Source organism: Mustela putorius, unplaced genomic scaffold, assembly GCF_011764305.1.
Source record: "Mustela putorius furo isolate JIRA1106 unplaced genomic scaffold, ASM1176430v1.1 tig00003909_pilon_pilon_pilon, whole genome shotgun sequence".
Taxonomy (NCBI): Eukaryota; Metazoa; Chordata; class Mammalia; order Carnivora; family Mustelidae; genus Mustela; species Mustela putorius.
The window spans coordinates 15,928,316-15,944,155 of record NW_025422057.1 but is presented as its reverse complement, the minus strand read 5'-3'; the positions used below and the strand labels follow the sequence as shown (position 1 = coordinate 15,944,155).

At 53.0% G+C, this 15,840-nt stretch overlaps 1 protein-coding gene across 4 annotated transcripts in view; it reads right to left on the bottom strand.

Annotated features, from left to right (window-relative positions):
* AFAP1L2 (actin filament associated protein 1 like 2) overlaps positions 1-15,840 on the bottom strand; it is a 96,167-nt gene that overhangs the window by 24,170 nt on the left and 56,157 nt on the right. For all 4 annotated transcript variants that reach the window (XM_045069046.1, XM_045069047.1, XM_045069048.1 and 1 more), the window contains 3 exons: positions 13,894-14,022; positions 7,788-7,862; positions 6,411-6,505 (listed from right to left, as the gene is read on the bottom strand). In XM_045069046.1, the coding sequence (XP_044924981.1) occupies positions 6,411-6,505; positions 7,788-7,862; positions 13,894-14,022 (299 nt within the window). The remainder of the gene's footprint in view (positions 1-6,410; positions 6,506-7,787; positions 7,863-13,893; positions 14,023-15,840) is intronic.

Below are 15,840 nucleotides of genomic sequence, written 5' to 3'. Positions count from 1 at the left end.
CTTCAGCAAAACCAGCATCCCAGAGCCAAGTGTGGCCTGGTGGCTGGAGTCTGTTCATATGGACTCTGCAGCAAGTAGAACTTGGTTTCGATCAGGGCTATAAGACTCCAAATATTTGGGGCGCCTGGGTGGCTCAGTGGGTTAAGCTGCTGCCTTCGGCTCAGGTCATGATCTCAGAGTCCTGGGATCAAGCCCCACATCGGGCTCTCTGCTCAGCGGGGAGCCTGCTTCCTCCTCTCTCTCTGCCTGCCTCTCTGCCTGCTTGTGATCTCTGTCTGTCAAATAAATAAATAAAATCTTTAAAAAAAAAAAAAAAAAGATTCCAAATATTTAACTGTGAGGATATGACGCCCTCTCTCTCTCTCTCTTTCTCTCCCTGTAAGACAAGAATAAAACCAGGGTTGTCTTGATGCGTTCCCTGAGACAAAACATGACAGGGTTTCACAGCCCCTGGCCCGGATCAAGCACAAGGAGGCTGTCGTCAACATCTGGGAGCCATCCAAGACCTGGGGCGGGGGAGGGGGCCGCAGGAGCCAGGTCACTGGATCACCGTCCTGTAGGTGGGGACAGATTTACCTGCAGAGAGTCGGCAAGGCCAGGCCACAATCTGGGCCCAACACAGGAGCTTCCTCAGTTCATCCGGCCTCACATCAAGAGAGCGGACACAAGACCCCAAGGCAGGCTCCAAGCGGCTCTCGGCCCCCAGAGACGCAATGCCCCATAGGCAGGAAGGAGCAGAGTCCTGCGCTCTTTTCCTGAGCAGATGAGTTGCAGCCCGGGGCGGCGTCCTGGGCCAGGCCGTGCACGCTGCACACAGGGGGCGCCATCAGGAGCTGCCCAGGCATGACCTTGGTGCTTTGCTCCCGCAAGCCCGGTGAGCCGGGTCTGCTCATCTCAGCCACTCCCTTGACCACGTCTGAGAAAGGCCTGCCGAGACCCAGCTGTGGTCTGCCGAGAGCCGGCTTCCCGGGGTTCGAGGGGGAAACCTCTCTCCCCCGACCCTTCCCTGGGAAGCAGCAAGGTCCTTGAGGATGGGTCCTGGAGCTCACGTGTCCTAAGCTGGCCCGGCCTCCAGCTCCGGCCTCCAAGAAGCCCCAGCCCCAGCAGGTGGTGCAGGGACCCTTGTCTTGGTGAGGAGGTGGATCACCTCCAGAGAGAAGCGCTGAGCACCCAAGCTCCAGGTCCAGCCCGGATTTCTGCTATCAAAACAGGACAATGGGGTTTACCCTGGGTGGCTCAGGTGGCTAAGCAATGGCTCTCAGCTCAGGTCATGATCCTGGAGCCCCAGGATCGAGTCCCACATCGAGCTCTCTGACCAGCAGGGAGTCTGCTTCTCCCTCTGAGCTTCTCCATCTCATGCTCTCTCTCTCCCTCTTATTCTCTCACATATATAAACAAAATCTTTAAAAAGAAAAAAAAAGGACAATGGGGGAATGAACCTTTCCTCAGGAGTTCCTCACGGGACCCTTCTCAAGGGGTCCCCTTGTCCTATCTGGGGGTTAGAGCATGAGGGAGTGTTTTCTGAGAGTCTCCTAAGCTTGATGCTATAAAGACACCTATAAATGTAGAGGCAGAATAGGGCCGTAGTCGGAATCCGATCTCCAGGGCTAGGGTTTGAATCCTGCCAAGCTGTGTGACCCCAGGCAACTTACTTGACTTCTCTGAGCCTCAGTTCCTCCACCGCATAATGGGGAGAGAAATACCTGCCCCATGGGGTCACTGTAAGGATTAAATTCCGCCCAGCACTATTATTCAATACATATGAATTTTTATTAACCTAAAAAATATGAAAGTATCAGTGAAGGGAGAAAGGTTGCCTACATACATGTTTAGTAAAGGAAGACCAGCTGTCACCTAAGGGGACGGAGGAGAAGTTTGGTGTCGCCCAAGCTGAAGCCCAAGCTCAGCCTCATTGAAGAAGACAGGCCCCGTCCTCAAGGTCACTGGGACAAAACCTAAGCGCTTGAGTCAAGTTAAAGGATCAAAGAGGCGCCTGGGTGGCTCAGTGGGTTAAAGCCTCTGCCTTCAGCTCCGGTCATGATCCCAGGGTCCTGGGATCGAGCCCCACATCGGGCTCTCTGTTCAGCAGGGAGCCTGCTTCCTGGTCTTTCTGCCTGCCTCTCTGCCTGCTTGTGATCTCTCTCTCTCCGTCAAATAAATACATAAATTCTTAAAAGTTTTTAAAAAAAGGATCAAATAATTCCCCCCAAATTCAGGAGAGAGTCACATAATTACACAGGTGTAATGGCCTGTTCTCTGAAGTCAAAGGAGTGAGAGATGCTAATTTCTCGGGGTTAAGACTAAAGGAGCAGTACTTTAATTATCATCATCATTGTGAGGATCCAGGTTGGAGACAGTAAATGAAGAGGTGGAAGAGATGTGACTTCACAACCGGAAAGAAGTCTCTGAGAACGCACAGGAAGGGGCTGGGAAGAAAGCTGCCCTGCTCAGCACGATTTGCCAGAGGTCTGCAAACTTTAACTGCAAAGGGCCAATAATACATACTTAAGGGATCTGCAGGCCATTTGGGGTCTCTGAACTCAGCTATTCAACTCTGTGAATGCAGAGCAAAAGCATCCATAGATAATACACAACTGAGAAGTATGGCTCTGTACCAATAAAACTTTATTTACAAAAGCAGTGACTGTGGATTTGGCCAGGGGGCTACAGTTTGCAGATTCTGATTGAGATTAGACACAAGAGCTCAAAGAGAGAGGTGACCCGGATGACCTGAGGGGTCTCTGCGGTTACCAGCGACCTGCCCCAGCCTGCCCTGTGGAATGTTCCAGGGACAGGGACAGCAGATCCAGCCAGCCCTAGCTCCCTAGACCGACCACAGCAACATCCTCTTGTGGAGTTGGCTGCCTCCCCCCTAGAGCAGTTCACTTAGCCCAGCGCCAATGCATGTTCAGGCCGCAAGGGAGCTGGGGAGGGGAGGGCTAGGCTAGCCAGGGGCAGAAGCAGCGCCAGCAAACATCTGCTTCTCCTACAGTGACCGCAGCACCTGGCCGTGCACACAGCTGCCTGAGTCACCGCTCACGCCCACAAGGTCGCTCCAGACCCCTGGTCGCCTCTCCCATTGTCTGCTACCCCACTGACCCGGGAGGGGACGGAAGGGGACCCAAGCCACCAGAGAGGGAATCAGGGCCTCCTAAGCCTGCCCCAGAGGCCACACTCCTGGCCCAGGCACCGGCTTGGAGGACCCCAGGCAGAAATCCGGCTTCTGTTTCAGCCATCAGCAAGCCTGGAGCCAGGCCTCAGGTGCACAAGCTTCACGGCACCCCGAAGCGTTGTGGTCAGGGTGGGAAGGGGCACGGGTTTTCTTGTCTCGGGAAGAGAGGTTACAAGGTCGCTCCAACCTCAAGCCACGCTTGCTCACTCTCTCCCTCCCTCCTGCTCGGATTCTCTCATTCTCCTCCCCTGGAGCCAGAAGACACAGCTGTTTCCCACTCCACCCTGACGTGCTCCTCTGAGGTCTGGGGCTGAAGAGCGAAGGTTGCCAGACTTGACCAGAGGAGGCCTGAGGGAGGTCGGGCATGTGTGCGCGAGGCTAAGAACTCGCTTACTCCGCACCTTGCTCACTTGGCCCGTGGGAGTCCCCTACTGTCGGGTGTGGGCACCCCAAACAGGACAAGGAGGGACCCAGGAAGGGCAGCAGTCAGGTCAGTAGCCCCTGTCCTTCTCAGCAGGGAAACCCCACAAGGACGAGGGTAACGTCAGCCTGCCTGGTGGAACCCTCCCTGGGGCCGGGACTGCGTCCACGGGAGCAAAACCGCCTCACGCCTGAAGGGCCCCCGGGGGCGGTGTTATTTTTGGGTGGTGACAGTTCTCCCAACTCTAGGGTTTCTCTCAAGGGCTGATACGAGCCTCTCTGGGCCCCGAAAGGCCCCGCAGTCACGGCCAACACAAGAAGCCTATTCTAGGGGAGGCCACCTGCTCTGGTCTTGTTCAGAGTTCCCGGGGCTCCTATCACAGGGCCCTTGGGACCTGCGTAAGAGCCAGCAACTCCGGAGTCAGGTTCCCAGCAGCCGCCGGGATCAGGGTGGCCTGATTCTCACTAGCACCTGGTCCCGGGCCTCCTCCCCTGCCACCACCACCCCCACCACGCCCGCAAAGCAATTTCCAGAGCAAGCCAGTGCCCCCCCCTCCCCAGGACTTGGTGCCCATGACCCTGGCCTGGTGGGTGCCTCCTGGCGCAGGTGTTGGCCCAGAAGCGGCTGCCCCAGGTGGGTTACGGTAGGCCCCATTGGCCCTTCTGCTACCCAGGAGCTAACAGCCCTGATCAGAATCCGATGCTGAGTTCCTGAAAGTTCCAGCTCAGAGCAGCTGCCTCCCCTCCCTGACCCACCTGGCAATGCCTGAAACACACCAGGTAAACCAGAGCATCGCCCATTGGTTTGTGCAGGGGCTAAGTAAGGGTCTGGTCTGGAGGGGCCGCACCCCCTCTCCTCGGTCCTGGAGCTGAAAGTGAGGGGAGCCTGTGGCTGGGAGAACAGAACGGACGCCTTCCCTCTGCTGCAAGAAGGGCTTCCAGCAGCCGGGCCGCAGAAGGGCCTGGAAACCGAGAACCTGCACTCAGACCTGGGCCCTGCTACATCCCAGAGGCAGGCCCCTGGCTGGTTCTTTTAACTGGGCCTGTTTCTTCATATAGAAACAGTGACAGAAGTCTGCACCTCTAGACACATGGTGGGGAGGACCATGTTTGTGTGCATCGGGGTGACTAGCTACTCTGGTGTGGCCGTCACCTGCTTTGTCAGCATCCTGGGGACACCAGGACCTCAGGCTCAGGCCATCAAGTCTCACCCAGCCTGAGATGAAGAGTCTCTGTGAGCGGTCTCCCAGAGGGAGGGCTTCGCGCAGTGGGATGCTGTCCCAGGCATTCCAGAACAGCCTGCCAGCTGTGAGAGCAGCCTGAGGAGCCCGGCCACCTCCGGGGAGGCGTGGATGGAGGGGGCCAGGCTGGGGTCGGCCTCGGCAGGAACCCGAGCCCACAGATCTGTCCCTGGGTGGCATGGTAGGAGCTCAGTGCTCACAGATTTGCACAGCTTCCTGCTGGCGCTGAACCCAGGACCCTGCTGCCCATAGAAAGAAATCCTTCCCACTTCCTGACCCAAGGACCTGCTACCTATAGAAATCCTTCCCACTTCTCGCCTCGTACCTCTCAGGAAACCTCCCTGACCAGGTCCTAGACAGGAAAGAACTTGGGTGCAAATTCTGGTTCTGTCGTTATCTGTGTGTACAATATTCAGCCACTATAAACTTGCCGATTCTTGGTTTCCTCGCCTATTAAATATAAACTCAGCTGCCCGCCTCCCTGAATGCTGACTTAGTATGCTATGCACGGCCTTAGCTTGTCGAGCAAGACTTCTTAGGAGACAGAGATTCACATTCTTTCAAAGACCGGGAAACGAAGGGCCAGAGACCTTAAATGACTTGCTCAAGTTCAAAGAGCTCGTACCTGGCAGCACTGAGATCTGAATCCAGGTCTGTAGCGTTCCATAATTCACTCCATCCACCCCTCCGTCCATGAACAAATACATGCACACGGCCTACTGTGTGCAGACACAGGCCAGGAAGCAGTAAACGAGAGACACTCTCCCCATCCTGGGCAGCTCACGTCTGGTCGGGGAGGCAAATAGTCTTGACGGTGGTGAGTGCCATGGAGGGGTCACTGGCCATGGGGCAGACAGTAGCGGGGGACGGAGGTGTGACGTCTCATGTATCAGGGCAAGGAAAGCCTGTCTGTGAAAGCCTGCGAGGTGAGGAGGTGGCCAGTCACTGAAGAGTCGGGGTGCACAAAGGACCAAGACCCTGAGGCAACACCGATATGTGGTCCCATCCAGGGACAGGAGCCCAGTGAGGAGCAGGTGCACTGAGGCTGGAGATGCAGCTGGGCGCCAGGCTGTGTAGACCGTGTAGGCTGTGGGGCTGGGTTAAGGAACACGGATTTTTTTTCCCCCCTAAGTTTAATGAAAGCCTTTGGCAGGTCTGAAGCAGGAAGTGCAAAGCGATATGATTTACATTCCTAGAAGTTCGCTGCAGCCTGAACTGAGGACCACGGGTCAACATGGCACCCCTCGCATGGTGCTGGAGGGAGCCCGGTAGAGCCTCAAACACATGGCAGCATTTGATGAAGCCAACGAGCTCCCTGCATCTCCCACTCCCATAAGCCTTAGTGGCCTGAGTACTGCGGTCCTGGGCAATGACGTCACCTGCAGGCGGGCATTCTTCAGTTCTGTCTCTCCCAGCGCCTTGCCCCATGTTCTGCACACAGTATGTGTGCACACAGAAGGCGCACACAGTAGGTGCTCAGAAAATGCCAGCCACGTCGGGGACTGACGCCTGTGAAAACAACTGATATTTCACAGAGGCCCCAGTCAGGACATCAGGGGTCTCCGGTGAACACTTACGATCTTGGGTGGCGGGAGGTCTGGAAGACTCTTCTGTGGGGCCAGAGAGTGCTGGCCAGGCTCCCCGTTGGCCAGTGGGTTCTGCTCCTCGGTTGCTGTGGGCAGCGAAGAGAAGGCTTCGGTGAGGGGTGCCCAGTCTCCCAGCATTATCCCTCCCATGATCTGGGGATGTCTGGTCACGTGGACCATGAGATCTATTTGAGCAGGTGTTAATTACCCAGGTGGGCGGTCCCAGGGGCCAATGTGGTATTTTGGCCAAGAATAGTGCCTCAGCCGGGGCAGATTCCTCAGAAGGAACTGGTTTGGGGTTTCCGGCAGACTCTGCACCGTCTCTTCCACTTGCCCTATGCCAAAAATGGCCCAGCCACAGAGCTTTAGGCAGCAGGGAAGCTGTTCCCAGTCCCAACCCTGTGATTACGGCTCTTTCCATCCCAGAAGGGAAACGACCCTGGGCACAGTGGCAGCTGGCCTGTCAGTCATTTCTGCTGAGCCCCAGGCTTGGCTGTGGAACAGAAGGTGCCAAAGCCACATGGGAAGACTGGCCACCAGCCCTCGGCGCACCTGCCTGATGGTTTCAGCCAGCAGCCCAGTCAGCCCCAGGACAGACAGACTCAGACAGATTTGACCTCTGGGCTTGTGTGGCTGGCAGCTGAAGCCAAGCATTGGACAGGACCGAGGGCCCCACAGTGTTGCGTTCCCACCTCTTGCTAAGCCTCTGCATTTCGGTCACAGGCTGGGGAGTTGGGAGATGGGGCTTCTAATCCCCTCTCCTCAGCAGCACGGCAGCTCTGCAGATGCTGGGCCTCCCTGAGGTCCTGCCAGACCTCCTGAAGGTCTTCAGAGAAAAGGAGAGCCAGACAGAGCAGAAGAGGGAGATGTCATGGAAGACACAGTATGTCCTTCCAATGTAAGATACAATGTTCTGCCGAGAGAGCACCTTGAGCAAAACTTTTAATTAAGGCAGGTGCAGGCATCAGCGTTTCGGTCCTGTTACCCCCCCCCCCACCCCCACGCCCATACAATCCAGACTTCTATCAAAAGATATAAAGCTGGAGCATGGAATCAGCACCATACAACGGCTGCTTTCCTAGAACACCTGACCGTGACTTCCTACTCCTGGGATGATGCTGGGAAACGCTGAGACTTTAGGGCTTTATCCACGAAGGGGACATGAGACCTTTAAGAGGCAAGGCGGTGGCTTGATGGAATGTCCCAAAATACATCAACCCGAAATATCATCAGCCAAAATGTGAGTGCCAGAAATAACTCCACTGGGCTGTCTGGTGCTGGCTGGGAGGAAGCGGGGCGGGGAATGGGACCAAAGCTTATGCCTCCCCCTCCCGGAAGCCGGCCGAGATTAGCAGTGCCAGCCTCTACCTTTGCCTTGGGACTCCGCATTCTGCTGCTTGTTGACGGTCACTTTGTTCATATAAATGTACTCCTCATCAGAACCTGCAGAGGGAGGATGGAAGATAAAGGTTTCATAGGATTCCACAATGGGAAATGGCTCTAGAGAGAAACAGTGTCCCCCGAGAGACGGTCATTAGCCTGGGTTCCAGTAAAAGCATACAACATTTTGACTTGATTGAAAGAGTCCATTAAAGAGTTGACAAATTTCCAAAAACAGAAAGGCCAAGCTGCTGACTGAATTTTCTGGCTTGAGGGTGGGGATGGTGGGGGAGGGAGAGGGCAAAGACAGGAGCAGAAGGGCAGCTTCAGGAATGAGAGCGGAAGGGCACCCGCCCCTCAAAGGTCTACCCCATATCCCGCCAAGCAGATTTCTCTGGGTTTTCTAGCATTTCATTTAAATCGTAAAATATTTCTGGCGATTTTATTTATTCATTAGAGAGCGAGAGCACAAGCAGCGGGGAGGGAGAGGGAGCAGCAGACTCCCTGCTGAGCAGGGAGCACACGATTGGGCTTCATCCAAGGACCCTAGAATCCTGACCTGAGGCAAAGGCAGATGCTTAACAAGCTGAGCCACCCTAGTGCCTAAAATCATTTCTGTGTGGGCTACCTTTCCAGTGCCTGCCTGGGCAGAGATATGATGGTCTCCTAACACTGCTCAGTTTATGCCCCCAAAGACCCTTTCTTCAGAAGACAGCTCATCCAAATGCTTCTCCTCTTAGAAATCCTCCTGCATTTCCTTAGTTGCCCCTTAATTTGCATTTCCTAGAAACTTGTGTCTCCACTGGAGACCATGTCCCGAAGTAAAAGGACCCGAGTCAATCCCCAGGTGAAGGAAGCAGCTCAGGGTCAGACTCACGCCACCAGAGCCTTGGAAACCCAGAAGAACATGGGGAGCACCCAGCCAGAGGTGTCTTCTGCCATCGGTCTGCAGGACCACCACCCCAGCACCAGGCCCTGCCAGGACCCGTCAGCAACACCACCCCAGCCAGCTGGAGTTCATGCGAGGGAACTATGAGGTCTAAATGTAGCTAGCTAGCCACAACTGGTAGCCTTCCACTCAGTGAGAGCCAGAGTGGTCGGGTCAGGACCCTCCCCAGAGGAGAGCACACAGAAAAGGGCTCTGCAGGAGTCGGGGGCAGCAAGCTCAGGCATTAATCGTGTAATTCAGAACCGAAGAGCTAACTCACCGGCCCTGTCTGCCTAGCACGGAAAACAAGGGTGATGCACACTGCCTGTTTTTACCGAACTCTTAAGTTTCCAAGAGAACGAAACACAAATATTAAGGAACTTAAAAAAGTTAATCCTATAACTAAAAAAGATTAAAAATGACAGTCGAAACCATGGGGAATGGCTCAAAGGCTTGATAATGGGAAAAGTTGGGGAAAAAAAAATCACACATCAGCATGAACAACAGCAGTCACCTTTAACAACAAATGGATTACTAGAGGGTGTGTCAGTTGGCACAGACATTTTGGAAGAGATTTGGGAGGATAATTTAAGTGTCCGTATTCTTTTTTTTTTCCAAGTGCTCATCACCTTTAACCCAGTATTTCCACTGCCAGAAATTTATCCTAAAGATAAACTCTAGCATGTAAACAAAGTTTTATTTGAGGATGTTTATTGTAATGTTGTAGGAGTTTTGCTTTTTTTAAGATTTTATTTATTTGCGAGAAGGAGGGAGAGAGAGCACAAGTGAGGGGGTAGGGTAGAGGGAGAGGGAGAAGCAGGCTCCCTGCTGAGCAGGCCCCTGGGATCATGACCTGAGCTGAAGGCAGATGCGCAATCAACTGAGCTATCCAGGTGTCCCTGTATGAGGTTTCTTTTAAATTACAAAACCTAAGGGCGCCTGGGTGGCTCGGTGGGTTGGGCCTCTGCCTTCAGCTCAGGTCATAATCTCAGGGTCCTGGGATCGAGCCCTGCATCAGGCTCTCTACCCCGCAGGGAGCCTGCTTCCCTCCCTTCTCTCTCTGCCCTGCCTCTCCGCCTACTTGTGATCTCTGTCTGTCAAATAAATAAATAGAATCTTTAATAAAAAAAATAATAAATTATAAAACCTAATGCCACTAACCAGAGACTAGCTGAATGTCACGGTTCATCCACCCGTGGACACTACCCAACTGCGAAAAATATCAAAGAAGCTCTAGGTCCACAATTAGAGATACCCAACACTTAAAGAATCAGGTTTCAGAATAGCCAAAAAAGAAAAATATGGGAACTGTCAGCACATGGAAATGTGCACAGGCAGCAATTCTAAATGTAAAAATAACGTAAAGCAGAATACAGAGGCAAACCACGACTACATAAAAATATTCAGATGATACCGATAAAGCTCAAAATAGGAACTGAAGGCATGTAAATAGCGCAATGTTAATCTCATGTTCATTTTTTTTCTTACTGTTGACTAAACCCACATTCTTGTAAAAAGAAAAAAAAAGGCAAGATACTATTGTCATTGTTTTAACTGATAGATTCCGGGCAGGTGTTTTCTCCCCAAGATGGCAGCTTGTAAATTACAGAGAAAACGCATAGCACCGGCCCCTTCTCGAGGCTGTCTCCTGCCCTTGGCTGCTCTGCTGCAGGCCACGTGGTTGATCAGGTTTTGATTCTCGGGGTAGCTAATTCAGGACCATCCAGGTTGGTAAGTAAGAGCCTCCCAGGACCATCTGCGATCCTGGGAAATGCCCAGTGAACTTGGCCCTATAACGGGGCATGACTGAGCTGTCCTGTGTCTGGCAGGTGGTAGCCTCGGTTGGAGAATTTTCTATCATTCTCTCATTCATTTTCAGAAGTGCACTGAGCACCCGGCCCTGTGCGAGGTGCTGGGCAGACGGCACAGAATGAAATAGAAGACACTGTTTCTACCTTTGTGACCTAACATGGGTGGGGGAAACAGATCCTCTCCGGACAGTCAACACAAGCAGGTAGGGAATGACAACAGCACAGGTGGGGTTGGAAAGGAGAGCTCAGTGTGCCCTGAGTAAGCACATGACTCCTGGGGAATGACCCTTGTGTGAAGGGGGTGGTCTTTCCCAGAGAACGGGAGGGGCAGGAAGGAAGGACAGGGACCCTCTTTGCTACAGTTGGATAGACAGGACATCAGCAGACTTCCCATCTGAAGGGCTCTCCCGACACTTTCCCAGACTCTCTGAGCAGGGCACTGGGAGATCCACAGCCCTCTCAGGTGAAAACAGGAACAAAGAGTAATCTCCTGTAAACAAAACTCAAACCCTGCCTTGACCTCACCATGCAGATGAAAGGCACAGAGAGCAGAAACTTCTTGTTACACCCATACAATAAAAGATCAGAAAACCCAAATTTGGAAAGGGTAAACACATATAGTGTCTCTCTCTCTCTCTCTCTCTCTCTCTCGGTCTCATACTCTGCCCAAAAGGTGTGGGAGTAAACAACAGCTCAGCCAGTGTAGACCACAGACTATCTCAAAATGATCAGCCTGCCTCCACCTACAAGTCCCATCAAGCTGAGCTAATTCTCTGGAACGTACACAGCAAGAAGGGCCTCGGAGGCTGGGGAGGAGGACAGATGCTTTGATTTCAGGGACTCGGGATTCTGTCCCGTGCAGCACGATTTCAGTGGTGCAGATGAGTCTGGAATATGGGGCAAGGCGGGGAAGACAGCGGTTAGGGCTGCCTGCCCGGCCCCGAGCCACTCGCAGCCATGTGCCTAGAAGAGGAGACTCTCCAGCAGAGAAGACTCTCTCATAGACTTGGGGTAGGAACGAGGTGGCACCACCCATGTCATTTCATACACTAAGCCCCATGCTGGGGCAGAGTAGGTGCACAAAAGCTGTTTGCTGCTGCTCTGACCACTCTGCGAGCTAAGACAGAGCAAAGAGGACCGGAATGGACACCAGGAACAGGAGTGGCAGCCGCAGGTCTCAGTAAGGCTGTGCACACACTTCCGGTGGTCTGAGTGGTGCACTGTGGGCCATTCACGTCGGGGCGCCTCCAGCAAGCTGCGGAGACGAGGGTGGGGGGAGGGTTGACTTTATCAGTGCAGAAGGTGCAAAGATCTGGGGTGAAACAAAGGTCATCCTACAGGAAGCTATATAGCACATGACCCCAAAGAGGGGGAGCCCACCCAGGGGGCCCTGAGAGAGTGATCAGAACCAGGAACCCGGGCTCAGAGCCCAACCCGTGGGTCTTCCAATTCCCAGTGGAGTTGCTGTCTATCATTAAAACATCTCAAGTCAGAGCACATCCGACCTGACCTGTCGGTGGGACAGGAGTGTGCTTCTTACAGAGCTGCCTTGATAGATCCTGCCTCGGGGTGACTCATCTCTAACTCACCCTCTTTGTAATGTTCATTTCTCACCTCACCTTCCCACCTTTGATGTGCTGCTTGCTGACCAGCACTGGCGCAGGCCAGCAAGGCTTGCCATGGAGCCGGGAGGAGCCTGGGAACCCCAGGATGGCCTGGGGAGCAGCAAAGGCTCCAAACTGGGCTCCAGGAAATCGCCTCTCACAGAAGGCTAAGGGAGCCAGCTTGTTCCAGCACAAGGGAAGGCCACCAGGCAGATGGCAATATGCCTCAGTGTTAGGACTTCTCTCTCACTCAGAGAGTAAAAACTAGGTCCACAGGGAACAAAGGAAAGGAAAAGCAACCCCAAAACATAGCCTGGTGGATCTGGGTTGGACGTGCGGGGAATCTGGATGCAGAGGGTCTGCTTCCCTCCTCGAGCGTGTGTCTCGGCGGCTCCTGCCACCGGGCACGTGGATCACATGCCCTCTTCTGGTCCCTCGCTGTCCCGAAATATCACTTCCCATTCTCAAACATCCGACGTAAAAATAGACTCAACTAAACTGTCAGGACTTCACAAGAAGGCTTTTTAAAAAAAAAAAAAAGAAAGAAAGAAAATCTGAGTGTCCTGGAAATGAAACAACACACCCGCAAGAAGACTTGCACGAGAATGTTCAGAGCAGTCTTTTCAGTCGCAATAGCCCAAACCCGTGAACACAACACAGGTATGGTGGGAGAAATCAAAACAATGGTTCCCTTGGGGCGAGGGTGGGGGTGGGGAGGAATTTGCTGGGAAGGGGCAAGAAAGAACTTTCCGGAATGATAAAAATGTTCTGTCTTGTTTGGGACGGTAGGAACACAGATGTACACAATTTTCAGAACACACTGAACTGGATACTTAAGATCTATGTACTTGGGTGTATATAAAATCCACCTCACTGAAAAAGATAAGAAAAAAAAAAAACCAGGTACTTAGGGTTCTGTGATCTATAGCTTTAAAACTCTGTTTTCCTCTGGGCCACAGGACACTGGCAAGTGACTTCAACTCTGCAGACCTCATCTGTAACACCCTCGTCTGTAGCAACAGCACCAAGCTCAGAAGGGGGCCTTGAACATGAAACAAGTTAATACGTGAAGGGGGCCTTGAACATGAAACAAGTTAATACGTGTGCATGTAGCAACGTGTGCCAGTAGGAATGTGTGCATGTAGGAAATGCTCAATTAAGCATTGGCTCTTACCTGGACAGTTCCCTAGCCCTTCTCTACTTTGAGCAAATGAAGAAAAGTGCTTTGGAAACATTTTGTTTAAAACCACACTCAGGGCAGCTGTGTTGAGTGTTCAGAGATTTCCTGGGCTCACCTTCAGGTCACGTCACCCCTGGACAACCGCGAGGGGCTGAACTGCTTTCCCTACTCCCATTGCCCAAATTCATCTACGAAGTCCTCGCCCTGAATACTTCAGAATGTGATTCTGGTAGGGGAAGGGGTCCTTGATGTCAAACGGGGCCACCAGGGTGGGCCCCAGTCCAACAGGATCAGAGTTCTTGTATGAAGAAGAGGTTTGGACGCAGACCCAGGGGTAAGGTGGTCTGAAGACCCAGACAGAAGGCAGCCACTTACAGCCAAAGAGGGAGGCCTCTGAAGGAATCCACCCTGCCCAAAGCCTTGATCTCAGATTTCTGGCTTCCAGAACTCTGAGAAAACAAATTTCTATTGTTTAAGCCACCCAGTCGGTGGGGCTTTGTTGTGGCAGCCCGAGCATGACTATCTTTCTGTTTCCATGGGGACCTCTCGGAGGCACCCGGGTCACACTTACTGCTGCTCTTGGTGTAGACCCGGAGGAGCTCGGCCAGGCTGCTCTTCTTCACCACAGCTGTGCTGCTCAGGTTCTCCTGGTCGAGAATCTTGAGGAAGTCGTCCAGCTCTGTCAACAGCTGCTCCAGGGCTAGAGACAGAAAAGAGAACCCTTTATAGTTGCTGCCTGCTCTTCGAAGGGCCAGGTCAGACACACCCCCACATCCTGCACCATCTCGCCATGGGCCCTGTGGTCCTGCGTGGGAGGGACTTGAGGGGAGCCCTGAAAGCATCTAGGAGGCCCAGCCAAAAGTGGGATTCCCAGAGCTGGGGTCTGGGGGAGGAAAAGCAGGCCCTTGGTTTTGAGATGGATGACGCCGGCTGAAGCTGCAGGTCTCCCATTTGCTAGAGCGACGGCGGCCAAGACAGCCCAGCCAAGCCCGTCAAGCCATGACAGTCTGCAAACAGGATTGCTTCCTTGATAAAAAGCCAATCAGGACAGCTCAGGACTAGGGAACTTGAACACAGATCAAACCTGGAACCATCAAAAAAAATTTTTTTTTTGCTGTGGTTGACCCAACTGTTCATCCTTTCCCCAAGGACAGACAAACAGAGTCACTCCAAGATGAAACAGTGATTATGTTGCCCCGTTGAAAGAGGGATGATTCATCAGAAGCCACGGCTGGGCAAACAGAAAAACAAAACCTTCCTGAGTTTCTTCAGTAAATAAGCCTCCTCCACCGAAACGGAGTCTAGCATCATTCCCAAGCTGGCAAAGGGCTCTGGTCCCACGGATTCAAGGTATCAAGTTGGATCCACCATTGTAGAAGTGCTCGTCAGTCTCTCCCTGAAGCCACCCTGCAGAGATGCTAGCGCAGAGGACAACAGTGTGGGCACCGGACACATTCACCACTGTTGTTGCTGTTGCTGTCTATAGGATGCTGCGTTTGCAGATGGGGTCGCCATCTTGGCTCTGCTGCCCAGTGCCCCTCCAGAACATGCTCTCAGTAATGGCAGCCAGCACCTCGAGGTTCTGTGCTGTGCTTTCCAACCCTGGCTGCACTGGGTCACCCGGAGAGCTTTAGAAAATCCGGATACCTAAGCCACACCCTAGACTGATGATATCAGGATCTCTGGGAATAGAACCCAGGAGTCAGCAGTTCTTTCTCCTTCTTCTTTTATTTTTTAATTTATTTGAGAGAGAGAGAGAGAAGAATAGGAGCAGAGAGAGACAGAATCCCAAACAGACTCCACATAGAGTGTGGAGCTCAATGTGGGACTTGATCTCAAGACCCTGAGATCAGGACCTGAGCAGAAACTAAGAGTCAGATGCTTCAACGACTGCGCCACCCAGATGCCCCAGGAATCGGTAGTTCTTAAACCTCCCGGGGTGATTCCAGCGTGCAGCCAACACTGAGAACTGGCAGTCTAGATGCAGGCCCAGAGCCCACACCTGAGGGCCCCGGTCCCGAAGGCAGCAGTCAGTGAAACCCTGACTCATCCTGTATCGCCTGCTGTGGGAACGCTGAGCTGTCACATGCTCTCTCCAAACTCATTTCCTCACCTGGAAAGTGGCAAAGACCACGTAGGCCCTGACTGTTTCACAAAGTTATAAACACAAATGACAAAATCTTACCTCAATGAGGGGACCACATCTGTCCCACACCTTTGGCACCTACACTGCGTTGGATGAATGTGTATGGGATGAATGAATGAATGAATGAATGATATCAGGCACCTACTAGTTCAGAAGTTGAAGAGCTAAGCATGGTTATGCCCATTTTGAAGACATGGGTCTGATGGCCCAGAAGGTCCACAGGGCTCATGGCAGACAGCACATCTCCTGTCCGACTCTTAAGACAGAGGTACTAACAACACCCTATTGGACGCTTCCATCATTCTTCTAACATCCCCCAAAAGCCCAACTCCCCAGAATTGAACAAGAGCCCTAGATTACCCCTGCCACTCC